Consider the following 20,634-nt stretch of genomic DNA (forward strand, 5'->3'; position numbering starts at 1 on the left):
TCAATGGTTAAACAGTTCCATTTAATAACAGATAACATATACAGTATACAACTTGAAATTATTACTCTTCGCAGACATCCACAGAACGAAAGAAAACCCCAAAGAATGAATGACAGAAAAATACATTAGAACCCCAAAAGCACTCCCCCCAAGCAGCAAAGCATCACCCCGCCCACCCCCACTTGTTCTAGCAGGAAGTATCAGCGCCCACCCCCCTCCAAGCAATGTATTTTCAAATACCCTGTCCTACCACTGAAGTGAACACCTCAGATACAGCTCACCTGGTACTGTAGTCCTTGCAATCTCACCCAACATTGTTCTGTTCTCACACAATGCTAATAGTCCAATGGCAGTGATATCAGCACACCAGCCCCGGCACCCAATCAAATTCCACAACACTCACTGAACTGAATGGAGGAGGTGGCTGTGCCTCTACTGGTAGCAAGGTTAATGAACATTACTGAGGGTGCAACTGATGAGTCTACGGTCACTGTGTGGCAAAGTCTGTCACTCTCTCCATTCCTTATGTCATAAGGTGGGCATTGAGAACAGGCCCAAATGCAAGACACAGACACTGAAGTACGCGGGACAGGACTAGGTGTTTCAAGAAAGCAAGGGAAGTGGGGAAGAAACAACACTGGACAAGACACAGGCCCTGGACGAGACTAGGATACAGGGCCCGGGCTAGGACTAGACAGGGAAAGCAGGACCTGGAAAAGGAACTAGGAACTTGGAACCTGGACAAGGACTCCGAGCCAGAGTCTGGATAGGGACCCGGAACCTGGGTCTTGACTCAGGCTTGGACTCCAGATCTAGGTGAGGACAAGACATGGCAAGGCAACAGGACTGGACGTGGGGGCAGGACGTGGGACTCCAGGGCTGGATGAGGACATGAAGCTCAGACTTGGTCTTGGGAGACAGGAACACAGAACGCAGAGCCTCGGTCGAGGGAGAACAGGTAGGCAGAGCCTCGGTCAAGGGAGAACAATAACGCAGAACACAGAGCCGGGACCCCTCCTTGGGAACAGGAGATAGGGCCGGGACTCATACACAGAACACTGCACACGACGAGGCAGTTCCCAACGCTAGGTAACAGCAAACAACAAAAGACGGTTCCTTATCTGGACACAGCAAGGCTCCGGTCTTGCTCCAGCGGTAGAACTTGACAGCGAGGCTCCAGGCAGGAGGATAGCAGGCGGGTCATCAGCCAAGGGCTACAGAAAGAAGGGGAAGGGAACAGTCCAGCCTCAGGATAATGGCAAAGACAGCCTGGCTTACCCAACGGAGGCAAGGACAGGAAGGGACAGATCCAACCACAGGGTAATGGCAAAAACGGCTTGACTTACCCCACAGAGGCGAGGACGGGATACTGACGAGACAAACCAGCCACCACATTTGAACCCTGGGCCACTTATATTCCAGCTCCAAAATGAGAATCAGGTGCCTGTGATTAAGCACAACTGAAACAACGGACAGCCAGAAGACCCGGAGTCCGGAATCCACGGACCGGACCATGACACCTTCTGACTTTTACCCTTCGGAGAGGACCATTAGGCACCTCTTATCTGCTCATTTACCCTTTCATACATGTTCCTTTCCCATTTCAGATACAGATCACAAACCGGCCAGTATAATGAAAACATGTTGTCATTCAATTTTACATTTGTAAATGTCCACTGAGATACTGACTTTCCAGATGTACAGAACAGTGGAGAGCACAGCCTCAGAATAGAGGGGCAGCCCTTTAGGAGGGATTTTTTTTAGCCAGAGGATGGTGAATCTGCAGAATTCATTGCCATGGTCGGCTGTGAAGGCCAAGTTATTCAGTACATTTAAAGAGGAAGTTGAGAGGTTCTCGGGTGTCAAAGGTTATGGGGAGAAGGCAGGAGAATGGAGTTCAGGTTGATAATAAATCAGCCATGATGGAATGGTGAAGCAGATTCAATGGGCAAATGGGCTAACTCTGCTCCTACGTCTTAAGGTCTTATAGCATAGAAGTGGGATGTCCATGTGCTGAGACACCAAACACAAAAGGCCAGGAATAAGAGCAAAGGCATACATACCTCCTCAGCAAATGTGAGCTCACATAGTGTATCCATTACAGAGAACTTTAGTGATAACGTTGATAGAGTACACGGAATTCTGACAGGGAATCAGAGGGAAATTTTCAGGGGTATCGGGAAGCCTGCTTGAAAGCTTTTCAACATCTCAGAGCATAAAGGGATCCATTAACATGAACAATGAAACACTAAGTGAAAAGTGCCATTTATGTCAATAACCAACACAAGCCAGGGATATGCTGGGGGCAGCCCTCGAGTTTCGCCACACATTTTGCTGCCAACAAAGCATGCCCACAGTGTTCGGCAGAACAATGAAGAACACGACATAACTGAACACAACAAGCAACTAAACAACAACAGCAAAACAAGCCTCTTCCTTTCTCCCACCCAGTAACTCTAAGACAGGCCTCCAGCCTCCGATCTTCAGGGTTCAACTTCCGGACTACTGATCAACTACTGGGCTCCAATCTTCAGTACCAACCCCGCCACTCCCCCCCCCCCCCCCCGGAGACAAGCTGATGACCAGATCCCATGCCTCCTGTTTACATGGACAGCCAATGCTGGGAACACCAACTGAGACAGCTTTCTTTCGTCACCTGTCCACATTGGTACGAAGACTCCCAAACTTTTCTTTTCTCTGTTTCACATCAAACAAAAGTGCTTATCTGACTCCCTTTTTTCTCTCTATCTATAAATAATGAATAGTTGTTATAGTTGCACTCACTCTTAAATTATCCAAGTCCCATTAGTGATGCCCTACCCCGTCAGAGCAATTAAAAAAATGAGAATTGTTGTTAACAGCATTCAGCTATTGCTTGTTGACTGTGGCTCCTGTATTTGGGAGTTCTGAGCTTTTCTTGACATAATATGTAGTTCAAGAGTAACAGCATATATTTAGCTAATGACTTGTCTCAGGTTTTCAGGTTATCACCACCCGTGTTGAACACAGGAGCAGAAGATACTCAGCAAGTGGCAACTTCCTTATTGAAAGACACAGTCAGTGAATATAGGTAGTAACATCTTCTCACTACCAAAACAAGCACACCTCAGGTATAAAACAAGCACCACGGCTATGTAGCTACACATAGCTGAAATGCCAGCTAGAAATTTGCCAGTGCCACCACAGCTGTTGGTTGAATCACAAATAGTTATGAGGAGACTTACAGGAGTGAGGAAGATCACGCTGGTTGAGTGGTGTTGAAAAAACAACTTTATATTTAACATCTGCAAGACCAGGAAACTGATTGCACATTCCAAGAAGAGGGAGTTGGAAGAATTCACACCAGACCTCATCGAGGGGTCAGCAGTATGAAAAGTGAGCAACTTCAAGCTTTTGGGTGTCAGGAATTCAATGGTCACCAGATATTTTGACTGGTTGCATCACAGCCCAGTATGGACTCTCAATGCACAGGATCACAAGAGGCTGTAGAGGTTGTAGGCTAAGCTAGCTGCATCAGAGGCACAACCCTCCCTAGCATCGAGGACATCTTCAGAGGTGTTGCCTCAAGGAGGCATCCATCATTAAGGACCCTCACCATCCAGAACATTACTACCGTCATTGAGGTATTACCGGAGCCTGAAGACCCACACTCAATGATTTAGGAACAGCCTCTTTCCCTGTGCCACCAAAACTGGTCCATTAACCTATGAACAGTACCTCATTATTCCATATTCTTGCACTATTCATTTCTGCTAGTGACTGTCATTCTAAAGTTGTAAGGAGGAAGTAGTATTTTTGGAACCTGAAACCCCATTGGTGATTACAGAAAGTGAAAACAAGTTTAGATCCTCAGGGTACAATTTTCTTCCACTCTCCTCAGAGTTGGAAGCAATGAAGGACAAATGTTATATGAAAGTGCAATATTGCTTTACCAATGGAAAAACAAAATAAACCTTGCACTGGTACTAATGCTTCTTGAAAAAAAAGTTAATTTAGAATTCAGAATTTTCTGAGATCAAAGCAGATACTTTTTCAAATAACAATCATGACCCTCTAATAAGAACATAAGAAATAGAAGCAGGAGTAGGTCATCTGGCCCATCGAACCTGCCCCACCATTCAATGAGATCATGGCTGATCTGTCTGTAAACTCAGCTCCATCCACCTGCCTTTACCCCATTCCCTTACTCTGTAAAAACTAATTCTTTTTTAAATATATTCAGTGAAGAAGCCTCAACTGCTTCCCTGGGCAGAGAATTCCACAGATTCACCACTCTCTGGGAGAAACAGTTTCTCCTCATCTCCATCCTAAATCTTCTCCCCTGAATCTTGAGGCAATGTGCCCTAGTTGTAGTCTCACCTACCAATGGAAACAACTGTCCTACTTCTATCTTATCTATCCCTTTTAAAATGTTGTATGTTTCTGTAAGATCTCCTCTCATTCTTCTGAACTCCAGAGTATAGTGCCAGGCGACTCAATCTCTCCTCGTAGGTTAACCCTTTCATCCCTGGAATAAAGTAAAACCTAAAGGATTGTCTCTGAAGCCTGGTGTAAACCCAAAAGATTTTAGATTTCAGCCAGAGTCATCAGCACAGAAACCCAATCCCTCCAAGTCAACCAAGATGCCCATGTGCCTATGTTTGACCTATATCCTTCCAAATCTTTTCCATCCATGTACCAGTCCAAATGTCTTCTAAGTTGTAATATCAGACCTGCCTCAACCACTTCCTCTGGCAGTCTGTTCCATATATGTACCCCACCCTTGAGAAAATGCTGCCACTGAAATTCCTTTAAACCTACACGCTCTAGTACTTGATTCACTAGCCTGGGGTTGTGGGGGGTGGGGGTGGGGGGAGTCATTTAACAGCAGACAATGAGTTTTATTAGATCAGCAGTATTACTCAAATTCTTAGAACGTACTATGGTACATCACACTGATCTGTATCTTTTAAAAAAGCCATTAAAATCTGTTGGATCACATGCCTGCCATCTTAAGAAAACTGACAACCACCGTTAAAGCAAATTTAACAGGAAATTCAAAGGACACCATATTTTGTTATGTTCAAGAGACCAATGATCAGACAGAATGGTGACTAAAGCAAATGCAGTAAATCTAGTTGCATCCAAAAGAAGAAAATATTTCTCAGGAATAATAAGCAAATGAACTCCAAGGAAGCTACAGGAAAAATGAAGGGATATTTTAGATGAAACTCTAAGCATCGTCTTGCCATTAATGACAGCAAACAGAAATGCAGAAGCTTTGAAAAAGAGGCGATGATGATGATTCTGATGCAGAGCAATGTAAACTCTGGTCATGGAGTGTAATCCAGTTTAGATGCAGATTCCTTTCAGTATGCAATATTGAATAGTCCACGCACTTCAAGTGCAAAAAATGTTGGCTAGGTAAACGCTACCTCATTGCCTTCAATGTGCAGACTGGAGATGATACTCTTTGATAAGGTATTTGGTCCTAGGAATTGAACTTTATATCAGATTACCCAATTCAATATTGCCAATGTTCTGAGAATTTTCTCTGCTCAAATTCCGCCTTGCAGCATGTCATGTATTTAAACACTTGAATAAATTTGGAATGAATTATGTATCCCTGAGTATATGGATTATCACATAGAACAAACACTAATTTGGAATTGTACCCATAGATTAATTGGTGAGGACTATATTTTCAACTTGCCAGAAGATGCTTCATCATATAATCTGCCAGGGCAGTTGACAGCGTATGATCATCCTCACGATCAGCCAACAATTTAACGTACCAGATGAATCACAGCATGGTTCCTTCCATGAAAGTGTGTTGTTTTTCAGGAGCAGTACATTGCAATACAATAAGAGCTCAATAATAAGAGCCACTGAACGATGCACCACATGTTATTGTAAGTATTCAATGACAAACAATTTCAACAAGATAGTTGAATAAGATATAAACTAAGGAGATAAAGGCAGGAGAAATGTTGTGATCTTACATTGGAATGACCCAAGATTAATACTTCTGCACTAATGTATATTAAAAAGTAAGTTACTCCAAATATTACAGAAAAATGCATAAAGATGGTCTTGACACAACAGTAAAGTTCTTAACAGTAATGGAATCGAATTGGCTAAGTTCAGAGATACCTTAATGAATGTCAATACAGTTCTCAAAGGAGCCATAATAACAAGATTTTATGGAAGGAACATGCTGTGATTTATCTAGTACGTTAAATTGTTGGCTGATCGTGAGGATGATCATTCGCTGTCAACTGTCCTGGCAGATTATATGATGAAGCATTTTCTGGCAAGTGGAAAATATAGTCTTCACCAATTAATACAAGGGTACAATTCCAAACTAGTGTCTGTTCTGTGTGATAATCCACGCACTCATCATTCCAGATTTATTCAAGTGTTTAAAATGTACTTACATTCAGCAAGGCAGAATTTTAGTAGAGAAAATCCTCAGAGCACTGGAGACACTGAATTATGCAATATGATATAAATTTCAATTCACAGGACTGGATACTTTATCAAAGAGGATCATTGGGAGTGAGGAGGCATCAGGATGTGATGGCAAGATAGCATTTCCCAACCATTGCAATTAAAGTGTTGCATTTCAATCCTCGTGCAAACTCCACCACCAAGCAGCTAGCAAAAATAAAGGATGCGCCCTCCTGATTGTTTATTGAAGTTAGAGATTCTGTTTTCTTACATTTACATTATCTTATCAATTGTACCTATCATAAAAGAGGGTAATTGTCATTTTTTTGAATTATGACTCTGAGATCTAGATCATCCTATGGGCATTTGGAGAAAGGCACACCAGCTCACACAAGCTCTTCTTGGAACAATCCCAGCCTATTAGTTGCAACCAATTACCTTGACAGCACAAGCTGAAATCATGTTTTCCACTACAAGAAAAATTAATCAGAATCAGAATTCATGTCACTGGCAAATGTGTGAAACTTGTTGTTTTGCAGCAGCAGTACACTGCAATAGTAATAAAAATTATAAATTAGAATAAGTACATATAAAAGATATAAATATGTGCCACAAAAAGGGGAAAAAAAACTAAGAGTTTGGGGGTCAAAGGTTGAAATGCCTACAAGACTACTAAGGAATCTCCAGAGATTAAGATGAATTGCTTGGATATGACTGGGAACAACCCACAGTCATTCACATTTCCTTGGTTTATTCGTTATGTACAAAACTACAGTGATAGCAGAGGTGCTTGATTTGATTAAGACACAGCTTCACCTGTGCCTGAGTCGAATCCTTATCCAATAACACCTTCATCAGAGTGACTGCGGTGACTCAGGAAGACACCTCGTCAAGGACAATGAGAGGTGAGCCATGGATTCACCTTGCTGGCAACACCTCTATCAGTAAATTTCAGAAGTCCATCAATGGTTGAAGTTTAACTATACGAGCCCTTTAGGAGCAGCCAAAGTTCAACGATCAATATGCCTCAGCTCTGCTGCTGATAAAACACAGGTGAAAATTCACATTGATTATTTTTTTAAAATCATATGCACATCAAAACATAGTGAAATGTGCTGTTTGTGTTAACCAACACAACTAAAAGATGTGCCAGCAGCACAGTGCCAACACAGCATGTCCACAATGCTCAGCAGAACAACACAGAGCACAACAAATTACATTCCTCAAGAGAGAGGGACGATGAGCTCCGGAAACGGAAGTCCCAACCAAACAAAAAGATGAGAAAAAAGTCAAGAATGAAAATGGGAAGGGCAGATTCCAGGGTTTATCATCAAGCTGAAGAATTCCAGCTCCTCACACGGATGAGCATTTGCTGATGTACAGACATCCAGAGTAGGTAAGAAGAGCTGAAGAGGTAGAAGAGGCTGCAGCACACAGGCAATCATCGGATAGAATACGACTTCAGCTGGGCCTCCATTGCTGTTTCACAATTACAGCTTTGATTTACTGGTTACACTGTATCTCTCTTTGAGGACTGTTCACTTGTTACCCTGTTAAACTTTTGCATCAAATCAACAGCCCATCAGCCCCAGTAAAAAAAAAGCCAATATAAACCAGGCGCTTCAACTAATAAATTTTCAATTGCAGCTGTCAGACATGCTGGTATTGCTACAGTACAGACATTACTTGGGAACGGCTGTGAAGACCCTTTCAAATCTTTCTAAAGCAAATTTGCTAATAAATTGCTGAGTGTTGAGTAAATGCCAGCCTGTTCCATTCCCTTCTAGTGATACTTGGGCTCTAGACACGGTCAGTTGAGGTTGCTGAGTGCAATGGGTCAGTGTGCGGTGTGGGCTGAAGGAAGAGTTCACTACTACTGGAGAGAAATAAAAGATACTATCCAGATGAAACCTTTGGTGGTGGTGTTCAGTGTCTTGTCAACCCCAGCCACACACTTGCTGATTCACCCACTGGCACAGTCACTCTGGTAGCACAATGAAATACTCAGTACCTTCACTCAGAGTAACTCGCTCCCTTGCTCCCAGTAAGCCAGATCCTCACACTAGCTCACTTCCAGTGAACCCTCGCCCACTGTTATTCAGGATGGACCCTAACCCTCACACTGGATCACCTGATCTCTCAGAACAGATCCCTATACCACTTCTGTTTCCCAGCGTATCCTCACACTCACTTGATGATAGTCTTTCACTGTGGATGATCGCACATTGGATCCCTCTCTCTCGTAATCTGGTTACCCACCCGCACTCTTTTGCATTGGACCATCGGACTGGATTACCGCGCACAGTCTAATAGTGGATCCTCGTACTCACCCTCGACACTGACACTTCCTTACTCCTAGTCACTCACGCTGGATTACTAGCCCAACTCACGCTCGCCCATTATTCATTCCCAGATTTCCGGCCACTTTCATCGAATTGTCGCACTCAATTGTCTCAACTGCTAAGAACTCTCATGACCCCTCAGCCGTGCACCCACACCTATCGCCATCGTTACTGTGCGCTCTGTCTAGCTCCCGTCCCTGGCATCCGTTTGCTTTCACTGTCATGACATTTTACTCGGAACGGCGATTTAAGAAACGTGCAGGGTCTCGAGTGTGCTCCACGCTGACAGAATCCGACGCTCCGGTTTAACACGGCAATAGTAACGATTACACAAACATCACTGTCTGCTGAGAGGTAGATTAACCCTGGAGTGACCGGACGAAGGGACGCAGCCAGCAGCTGCCCCGTGACAGAGGTAAGGTGAAGGTGTGCAAACAGGGAAGTATTTTTGTTTGCTTACTGTGGACTTTTCTGGTAGGAGGGCAGGGTAACGTGGTTGAGATCCTGGATGTCGAAGGCGGTGGGCTCGGCGGAGATGGCCTGCCGTTTGGTCCGTTGCTGTTCCTGCAGACAGCTCGGGGTTTGGTTCGGCGCTTGCTTACTGGCGGGTTTGATGACAGACCGGTACTTGTCCAGCTCGTTCTGCAGCCTCTGGATCAGGTCGTCCTTCTGATCCAGCTCCAGCTCCAGCTCGTCGATCAGGGCGTCCCGCTGCCTCAGCTCCTCGATCTTCTCTTGCAAGGCGTACTGCAGATCCCGCAGCGTACCCATGGTAGTCCGAGAGCGAGCCGCCCAACTTTCCAAAGTCTCCCTGACTTTGGCCGAACTTCACGGCAAGGTGGAGGGAGAGCTGAGGGGATCTGCCCGACTCCGGGGCGTGCCTCGACGCTGCCTTCTTATTGGCGAGAAGACAACAATGAGATGTCCCAGGACAAAACTTTGGCCCGGGAGCCAGCCGGGTTATGCTGATCGTTCTCCGGAAATCCTCTGACTGAAGCCGAGACCGGGAACATTCCGCGCTCTCGCTGCCTTACGTCAAAGCGAAATGCAAACAGCAAGCGTGGCGCCTACAGGCTCACGCAGTGCCATGCAAGCCAACTTTTGCACCTTCATCTCCATCTTCTCCCCTTGTCAGTGATAGTTAACGCTTCCACCTTTTCTATTGAATAGCTGCAATGCTTTTTTCCTTAGCAAAGTGCGCTGCCCACACGCACCCTTCAGAGAAAGGCTCTCGTAGTCCGTCGGAATGATGGAAGCGTCGCAGGTACCTGCAGACTGAGTTCTCGAAAGGTTCAATTTAAGACATAGATGTTTGGGATTCTCCAAACTAATAACTTAGATGAACTTTGTTCATCCAAGCCAGTTTAGATAATGGCGTCCATGCAATAATTAAACTTCTGTGCGCTTCAAAACGGGGCAATGTAAATTATATAGGTCTCAATTTATCGATTCACTTAGGAAAACTGCACTGTAAACGAAGTTGGCTAGATAAGATCTAGTATGGTTTTTGAACCAATGTCAAAGTGGCCAAATTAAATCGGTTTAACATGGCGTGATTCAGAAGGAAAGCAAAAAGCCACTTGATTATACAGGTTAAACTTCGAATCAGGACATTTAATCTACTTTATTACCTCGCCGTGAAATGTAAGACGTGATATCATAATCTATTGGGTTTATGGGTTAATGATCTGATTGCCCTTTCAATTAAATGTTTTACAATTTCACCAACAAATCCTGTTTGCAGCCTCCTCTCGACTCGTGATGCAGTGTCCTTCAATGTCCACGGTGCATATCTACTTTTAACCCCGTCTTTGGGGCATCTTTTCAACTTTAAAACCATTTAGTGGGCTCTCCAGTTATAACTTTTACACCAAACGAGGTTATAATTCTTGGGAAGACAACTGGGTATGACATGGTCGGTTTCTGGTAAGGAACCCCTGAGCTACCAGTTCCCAAAAAAAAGTCAAGAGCGCCGACTACTGCACACATGCGGGAGTATTTTCGGTTCGGAGCTCAGGAAGTTTCGGAATCACCCCGACCTCCAGGATAGAAACAGGTCCTTCGTCCGAACGCATCGAATCCCACTATGGTGACTACCTGTACTAAACCCACATCCCTGCATTAATCCCATTTGTTTCCGAGCCTTACTCATTTAGGTACGTGTCCAGTTGTCTCTGAAATATTGAATCAGAATTGTTTATTACCATTGATATATATTGTGAAATTTATTATTTTGCTGCAGCATTTCAGTGCAATACATAAAATATACTATTCATTATATAAAACTGATATATATCACACACACACACACACACACACACCTGTATATATAAATTTTATTGTCACAAGGTGCGGAGTAAGGGTGGACCCAAATGCAGGACACAAACACCTTTTTGTAGGGTTAACTAAATAGAGATTACTAATGTTACAAGGAAAGCCCTGACAGAAGGATAGAACAGGGAGAAATCAAGGAGAGAGCAAAGCAGAAGCGGGAATAAGTGTAATGGACTAGGACTCAGGTCCTGAACTTAGGCTGGGACTCAGGGTCTTGGGGACCCTGACTTGGACTAGGTACTAGGAATTCGGAGGCAGGACTCAGAACATGGACTTGGAACTGGAACATGGAACTCTGGACCGACTGGATACTTGAAACTCAGAGCTTGGCCTTCATACTTGAACCTTGGAGCTTGGACTTGAACCATGAAACCTGGACTTGGACACAAAGAGACAGTTCCCAACTCAGGGTAGCGGCAAACAGCCAGACTACCTTGTGGAGGCGAGGACATGAAACACTGAGCCAGGGCTCCTCCTTGGATACAGGACGGAGTCCAGATTCTTTTTGACACAGGGTCAGGACCCTTCTAGGGCACAGGGCCGGGACCCCTTTTTGATACAGGACATGGAGACGGAGACCACACAACGATAGATAATTCTTTATCTGGACACAAACTTGCTCCAAGCAGCGGTGAGCTCTTGACTCACCCCAGCAGGTTAACTTTGGTGAGGGGAGGCGGCTTCCTGGCACTTGCTTCGGGGAGGAGATCTGGCTTACTCTGGCAAGAAACTTAATTGGCTCCGGTAAGCAACATTGTTGGCTCGCACTAGCTTCAGTGACTTCATTAGCGCTCCATAACGCTCTCGTGCCAAATGGCTGAAAGCCGGTGACTTATAAACTGCCCATTCAGTCGAGAGTAAATTGCCTTTAATCACGAAGCCTGAGGGACACGGAAAAACAGGGAATTAAAGGGAAACAAGGAGATAACAGTCCCGATCGTAACACAAACAAAGGAAATTTAAAGGGAACCCGATCCAGACTATGACATATATAGATTTAAATTGCACACACTCTCTCACACTCAGACTCAGTGGCCACTTTATTAGGTACAACTGTACACCTGCTCATTAATCTAACTGGTCAATCATGTGGCAGCAACTCAAAGCATAAAAGTATTCAGACATTGTCAAGAGGTTCTGTTGTTGTTCAGACCAAACATCAGAATGGGGAAGAAATGTAATCCAAGTGACAGACCTGGAATGATTGTTGGTGCCAGATGGGGCAGTTTGCGTTATTTCAAAAACTGCTGATCTCCCAGGATTTTTTTTATATACATATATATATATATATATATATATATATATATATATATATATATATATATATATATATATATATATAAACACACAACAATCTTCAGAGTTTACAGAAAGTAGTCTGAAGAACAGAACACATCCAGTAAGCAGCAATCTTGAGGGTGAAAGTGATGAGAGAGGTCGGAAGAGAATGGCCAAACAGGTTCAAACTGAAACAAAGGTGACGGTAACCTTACAGTGCATTACATTGTCAGAGTAGCATTACAAGTGCACAGATATACAAGTACTAGAAGTGAAGAATAAAAAATAAGTTACCTTTAAAGTAAGACGTATAAGATTTCCAAGTCAAGGATTACAAGATTTCCAAGTTCACACTGATAAGATGGGAGTGCAAGAACTACTGTAATATTATACAGTAATAGGAGCACATTCACACAAATGATGGTAGTATTGCACAGGGTGTTTGCGATAGCAGGGTATGGTAAAGAGAGCTGAACAGAAGTTAGTAACAGTCTAACAGGAGTGGGTCATCACTTCCCCAGCTATAGGTTGACACATTACAGAGCATAACAGCTGAGAGTAATAGAGCAGTGCAGTTGTCTTAGTCTACTACTAAAAATGCTCCTCTGTTCAGCCAAAGTAGCTTTGTAGAGAAAGCTTTGTAGCAAAGTAGAGAAACATTGTCCAGATTTGCCAGGGTTTTCCTGGCATGTGCTCAGTGGTGGGGAGGGGCTGACTTGTGAAGGACCAGGCTCTCTCCACCACCTTTTATAGACCTTTCTGTTCCTGGGATCAGTGTTTCCAAAGCAGGCTTTGATGCAACCAATCAAGAGACTCTCTACTGTTCATCTATAGAAGTTGGTCAAAGTTTTAGAATACATGACAAACCTATGCAAGCTTCTAACAAAGTGAAGAAGCTTCCTACTGGAGTAAAGTTAATCCATAAGATGAATGGGAAATTGTTCAACTAACACTGCCTCCACTCAGAAAGCAAGGTCAAAGGTACTACAGTCATCCAGGTGCAGTAGACTTGAACACTGAAGTTCAAGTCTTCGTTGACTTATTCACTATAGCAGATGAGAGAACAGGCTTCACACTTTACTTTCACAAGATCCTCTACTAATCTGCTCCCATTATACAACATGGCCCTCTGATATAAAAGGTCCACCATGAGATTTTTGCTGTGGACCTGTTGTGACGGTAAGCAAATTGGAGCGTATCCAAGTCCCTTCTCAGGCAGGAATTATGCAACAATTATACCAGTGCCTAAGAAGAATAATGTGAGCTGCCTTAATGACTATCACCCAGCAGCACTCACATCTACAGTGATGAAATGCTTTGAGAGGCTGGTCATGACTAGACTGAAATCCTGCCTCGGCAAGGACCTGGACCCATTGCAGTTTGCCTATTGCCACAGTAAGTCAATGGCAGATGCTATCTCACTGGCTCTTCACATGGCTTTAGACCACCTGGACAACACAAACACCTACGTCAGGATGCTGTTCATTGACTATAGCTCAGCACTTAATACCATCATTCCCAAAATCCTGCTTCAGAATTTTCAGAACCTGGGCCTCTGTACCTCCCTCTGCAACTGGATCCTGGAATTCCTAACCAGAAGACCACAATCTGTGCAGACTGGTGATAATATCTCCCCCTCGCTGATGATCAACACTGGTGCACGTCAGGGGTATGCTTAACCCACTGCTCTACTCTCTATACCCATGACTGTATGGCTAGGCACAGCTCAAAATCCATCTATAAATTTGCTGACAATACAACCATTGTTGGTAGAATCTCAGGTGGTGACGAGAGGGCATACAGAAGTGAGATATGCCAACTAGTGGAGTGGTGCCACAGCAACAACCTGGCACTCAATGTCAGTAAGATGAAAGAGCTGATTGTGGACTTCAGGAAGGGTAAGACGAGGGAACACAAACCAATCCTCATAGAGGGATCAGAAGTGGAGAGGAAGCAGCTTCAAGTTCCTGGGTGTCAAGATCTCCAAGGACCTAACCTGGTCCCAACATATCGATGCAGTTATAAAGAAAGCAAGGCAGTGGCTATTTTTCATGAGGAGTTTGAAGTGATTAGGCATGTCAATAAATACACTCAAAAACATCTATAGATGTACCATGGAGAGCTTTCTGACAGGCTGCATCACCATGGGGGGGGGGGTACTGCACAGGGCCAAAAGAAACTGCAGAGGGCTGTAAATTTAGTCGGCTCCATCTTGGGTACTACCCTACAAAGTACCCAGGACATCTTCAAGGAACGGTGTCTCAGAAAGGCAGTGTCCATTATTAAGGACCTCCAGCACCCAGAGAATGCCCTTTTCTCACTGTTACCATCAGGTATGAGGTAGAAGGCACACACTCAGTGATTCAGGAACCGCTTCTTCTTGTTTGCTGATCATTGCACTCAATAATTCGAGTGCTTGCTCAGCATTGGCCTTTGGTGATACGTAAACTGCAGTCAGGATCACGGAGAACTCCCTCGATGAGTAGAACAGTCGGCACTTAATCATTAGATGTCTCAGGTCAGGGGAATGAGAGTACAGCTGATTAGCAAGTTTGTAGACAATTAAAAACTTGGCAGAATTGTGCATGGTGACAAAGGTTGTCCTCAGATTCCACAGGATGTAGGCCAGTTGGAAAAATGGACAGAGAGATGGCAGAGTCAGAATCAGATTTAATATCTGTGGCATATTTTGGTGCATGTGATATTGAGAGGGAGTGCAGAGCACACCAGGAGGCCGGTACGCAGGATATTCAACTGAACTTTATCGATAACTCTGCTTGTACAGTATGTTAACTCCTCCCACATGGGAGTGGCTAATGAGCGGTATAGGAATACTGTACCACTGTTACCTACCACAACCTCTCCCCCTCTTGGGGAAAATAAAAAGAAAAACAAGGTATGTTCTTTTTGTCTGTAGCCACTGAAAGTGACCGATTCCGTTCACTTTACCCATTGCACATAACTTATGCTGTTACATAAACATAAAAAAGAATTGCTACCATTATAACTGTCTTACTGTTTTAACGGTCTCTCTCGGTTTTTCACTAGTTTTTTTTTAAAAGGACAGTCTCATATCGAGAAATGTTTTCAACATTAGAACTCTTTTTAAAAAACACTAAAAATTCCTGAATTTTATTTGACCATATCCATGCGATTCAGACGATTATTTGCTTCTTTCCAAATATGATGATTCCAAATTTATCTACTTAACTATGGAGATTTTATTCAACACTGTATCAATGGTTCAACTCAGTTTGAGTTTCCCTCTCCCCTAATTATGAAATTTTCCAGCAGAATTGTATACGAAGAGTCTGAAGCATTGTTGAGGATCCCTGTCACCCATCCCACAATCTCTTTGACCCACTACTGCCAGGAAGGAAGTACAGGAACATTAAGACTAGGACTACCAGACTGGATAACGGCATCTTCTCCCAGGTTGTGAGACTAATGAATTCCCTGCCACCACTGAAGTTTTGTCACTAGGGCTGCAAGCTGTTTACAGTCTATTTACCTATGCTGCACACTTCACATGCATTTTGAATAATATTTTACCAAATTATTTGTGGCAATATTTTGTTTCATGTTCTTTGTATAAAATATGTATTATGGATGCACTGTGGTCCAGAAAGATGTTGTTTCATTTGGTTGTAAAAATGTACAGCTAAGTGACAATAAACTTGAACTTGGTTCATAGATCCTCTCAACTTATTTTTCACCAATTATCTACACTTGCTTTATGACTCCAGTTATTCCTGGGCCAACTATGTCGTCCCTTAGTTTAGTTGGTTCTAAGCTTTGACATCTTGTCTATAGTTTAGCATGTTGCATTTTTTTTGTACATAGCTCTTTGTTCTACTGGTTTGAAGCAGTCGCAATGTATTTACACCTTCCTGCCAGACAATGGTTCTATTGCAATTCAGATGGAGCTTCCCCTATTGGTATAGTTCTTCCTGTTCCGATACTGTTTCCAGTGCTGTACCCAAAGGTACTCATCTTTCCCATATCAAAGTCAAGGTCAATTTATTATCAAGGTATATACTGTACATGTGACCATATACTACCTTGAGATTTTTTTCCCCCAGCAAAAAATAAACTAATATAGTAGAATTGATGAAAAGCTATAAATAACAAAGACTGACAGACAATCAATGTGCAAAAGTAGACAAATCATGGAAATCATTTTAAAAGGTAAATAAATATACTGGGAACATTAGCTGCTGAGTCCTTATAAGTGAGTCTATGGCAGCGGTTCCTACCTTTTTTATGCCATGGTTTCCTACCATTAACCAAGGGGTCCGTAGACCCCAGATTAGGAACTCCCAGTCTATAAGTTATGGAGTCAGTGTTCAGATGTGAGGTTATCCATGCTGGTTCAGGAGTCTCCATCTTCTTCTCCAGCCCTTTACCTTTTCCACCTATCACCTCCTAGATTCTAACTTCAACCACCCTCCCCTACACACCTGGCTTCACCCAACACCTTCTAGTTTGTACTCCTCCACCCCCACCCCCAACCTTCTTATACTGGCTCTGGCTCCCTCCCCCTTCCTTTCCATCTTGAAGGCTCTTGGCCCAAAATGTCAACTATTTATTGATTTCCATAGATGATGCCTGATCTGGTAAGTTCCTCCAGCATTTGAATGTGTTGAACATATCTCTATCAACCAGCTGTACTACGACCTGAATACAAAAACTAGATTGAGGCAGTAATGCCCTGCTGGGGTAGAAAGTTCCTAGCATGAAGCATTTAAATAAGTCCTTGTCTGCTCTCAGTAAGACACAAATGATCTTGTGGGACTAGTCCAAAGAAAAGTGGGGGCAATGAGGCCACACTCAGGTTGGAGGAACAACAGCTTATATTCCATCTGGGTTGCCTCTAACTTCATAGCATGACTAATGATTTCTCAAACTTCCAGTACCGTCCCCCACACCCCCTTCACTATTCCCCATTCCCTTTTCTCAACATATCTCCTTACCTGCCCATCGCCTCCCTCTGGTGCACCACCCCTTCCCTTTCTTCCATGGCCTTCTGTCCACTCTCATCAGATTCCCCTTTTTCCAGCCCTTTAGCTCTTTCACCAATCAACTTCCCAGCTCTTTACTTCACCCCTCCCCCTGCCAATTTCAACTATCACCGACTACCTTGTATTTCTTCTTCCTCTCTCCCCCACATTCTTACTCTCATCTTTTTCTCTCCAGTCCTGATGAAGGGTCTCGACTTGAAACATCGACAATACTCTTTCCCATAGATGCTGAGCTCCTCTAGCATTTTGTGTGTGTGTTGCTCAGTTTACAAGAGATTATTGGCCACCATATTGACTTCACTTACAGCAGTAACCATGCTCCAGATTGTTCTTTAATGGCTGTGAAGTATATTGGGGCATTTTAAAAGTACTTAAAGACAATGTTAAATACAGTTCAATTTCTAGTGCAAGTCCAAAGAGTATTACCCAAATGTCTTGCACTTCAGTGATAAATGATATGATTAAGTATAGGATTATAATATTGCCAAAGATTACAGTAAACCTATTGATTTGGAGAAGTACAGAGTCCTGCAAGGGATGGCAAAGAAAGCAATGAACAGAAAAATAACAAAATACAAAAAGTAAACCAAGAAGGGACACAGAAAAATGTTTAAAAGCTTTTCTAGCTTTGCAAAAGTGATCTCTGAAAGAAAATGTTTTCCACTTACAGAGACAGAAATTATAATGGGAAATTAAAATACTTCGTATGAATTTTCATAAATAATATAGCACCCAGGGTCTGGTGAGAATGATGAAAATAAATGAATTATTAAATGTGAAAAAACAATACATACAAAGCAATGCCTCACAGAATTTTTAAAAAGGTTGTCTACAGAGATAGCAAATGTTTTTAATCTTCCAATATTTCATAGATTTTAATATGAATATAATAAACCCCAACTCCTATAAACCCCAGCTCTGACTAGTAAAGACATTTAGCACTTTGCAGGAGAGTGAGTAGAGGAGCTGGGACATCACATTGCAGTTGCACAAGTCATTGATAAGACTGCACTTACAATACAGGGTACATTTCCAGTCACCCTGCTAGAGGAAAGATGTGGTTAAACTGGAAAGAGACAGAAAAGATTTATGAGGATGTTTACAGGACTAGTGCGCACCAATTTTATTCAGACGTTGGCCAAGCTACGCCTTTATTTCTTGGAACTTAGCAGAATGAGGGGCAACTTTAGAGAAATGTTCAAAATTATAAGAGACATAGATAAGGTGGACGGTGACAATCTTTACCCCACTTTAGGGGAGTTTAAAACGAGATAGCAGAGATTTCAAGTGAAAAGGGAAAAGTTTCAAAGGTGCCTGAGGGGCAAGTTTTCACAGTCATGGAGTCACAGAGCAGTACAACACAGAAACAGGCCACAAGACATAGGAGCAGAATTAGGCCATTTGGCCCATTGAGTCTGCTCTGCCATTTCATCATGGCTGATCCATTTTTCCTCTCAGCCCCAATCTCATGCCTTCCCCCAGTATCCCTTCATGCCCTAACCAATCAAGAATTTATCAACCTCTGCCTTAAATATATATTAAGACTTGGCCCCCACAGCTACCTGTGGCAACGAATTCCACAGATTCACCACTCTCTGGCTAAAGAAATTCCTCTTCATTTCCATTCTAAAAGGACACCCTCTATTCTGAGGCTGTGTCCTCTGATCTTGGACTCTCCCACCATAGGAAACATCTTCTCCACATCCACTCTATCAAGGCCCTTCACCATTCGGTAGGTTTTAATGAGGTCACCCCTCATTCTTCTGAATTCCAGTGAGTACAGGCCCAGAGCTCTTCATATGACAAGCTTTGGCCCATCTAGTCTGTGCCAAACTGTTGTTCTGTCTAGTCCAATTGACACATCCACCTGTACCACAAGCCTCCATACTCATCCAATCCATGTACTTGTGCAAACTTCTCTTCAATATTGCAATTGAACCCACATCCACCTTTTCTGCTGACAGATCATTCCACACTTGCACCTCCTTCTGAGTGAAGAAGTTCCCCCACAGGTTCCCCTTTCATATTTCACCTTTCATCCTTAACCTATGACTCTAGTTCTAGTCTCACCCACCCTCAGTGGAAAAAACCTGCTTGCATTCACCCTGTTTATACTTCTCATAATTTTGTACACCACTATCACATTTTCCTATGTTCCAGCAAATAAAGTCCTAATCTGTTCAACCATTCCCTGTAACTCAGGTCCTCAAGTCCCAGCAACACCCATGTAAATATTATCTATTCTCTTTCAATCTTATTGATATCTTTCCTGTAGGTAGGTTACCAGAACTGCACACAATACTCCAAACTAGACCCCATCAATGTCTTATGCAGCTTCAACATAACGTCCCAACTCATGTAACTCAATACTTTGATTTATGAAGGCCAATGGGCCCAAAACTCTCCTTCAGGTCTTATCTACATGTGATGCCACTTTCAAATAATTATGGATCAATATTCCTAGATATCTTTGTTTTACCACACTACTCAGTGCCCTACCTTTCACCAGTCCTATCCTAGCTTATCCTCCTGAAGTGCAACACCTCACACTTGCCAGCATTAAATTCCATCTGCCATTTCTCAGCCCAATTTTCCAGCTGATTCAATCCCGCTGTGAGCTTTGACAGCCTTCCCTGCTGTCCACTATGCTTCCAGTCTTGGTGTCATCTGCACATTTGCCAATCCAGTTTGCCTATGACACTGAACAACAAAATTTTTTTCTAAAAAGTTGCTTCTTCGAAATGTTTTTTGTTTTTTTAAATGATAGACCACTGAACAGAAATATCATTTCAGACGACTTGTATCACGTAGGAATTTGGAGAAACAAGTTATTAACTTATATTGAATATAATACATGTAATTGCAAAATGGTGCTGATGCTTTTCAATAGTTCAACTAACTTAAAAATGTTTTGCTGATTATTTTCATTTGTACTCAGTATCTGAGGCTTTTCACTTAAGAATCCAACAATAATCGGCCAGCATTGATGGATTCCAGTTGCCCTGATACTATTTCTCCATGACTGCAATGTCCTGGCGAGATCTTTCACCTTGCTTGTCACTAACAGCGCCAAGATTTGCAGGGAAGAAGTCTTTAGTAGCATGTTACACTTCATGGCTTTGTATGCTTAAAGCATGTTGTCAACCAGCTGCACATAGTTTGGTGCTCTGTCATTACCAAGAAAATTCTCAACAACATCCTTGAATGCATTACATGTGATTTTCCCCAGT

The 20,634-nt window shown here is 42.9% G+C and overlaps 1 protein-coding gene across 2 annotated transcripts in view; it reads right to left on the reverse strand.

The window, feature by feature from the left end:
• prkg1b (protein kinase cGMP-dependent 1b) overlaps nt 1–9,740 on the reverse strand; it is a 730,867-nt gene extending 721,127 nt beyond the window's left edge. For both annotated transcript variants that reach the window (XM_059947430.1, XM_059947429.1), the window contains exon 1: nt 9,232–9,740. In XM_059947430.1, coding sequence (XP_059803413.1) covers nt 9,232–9,542 — 311 coding nt within the window. In that variant the 5' untranslated portion in view covers nt 9,543–9,740. The remainder of the gene's footprint in view (nt 1–9,231) is intronic.
• Between the last annotated feature and the right edge of the window lie 10,894 nt (nt 9,741–20,634).

This window comes from Hypanus sabinus, chromosome 22 (assembly GCF_030144855.1).
Source record: "Hypanus sabinus isolate sHypSab1 chromosome 22, sHypSab1.hap1, whole genome shotgun sequence".
Lineage (NCBI taxonomy): Eukaryota > Metazoa > Chordata > Chondrichthyes > Myliobatiformes > Dasyatidae > Hypanus > Hypanus sabinus.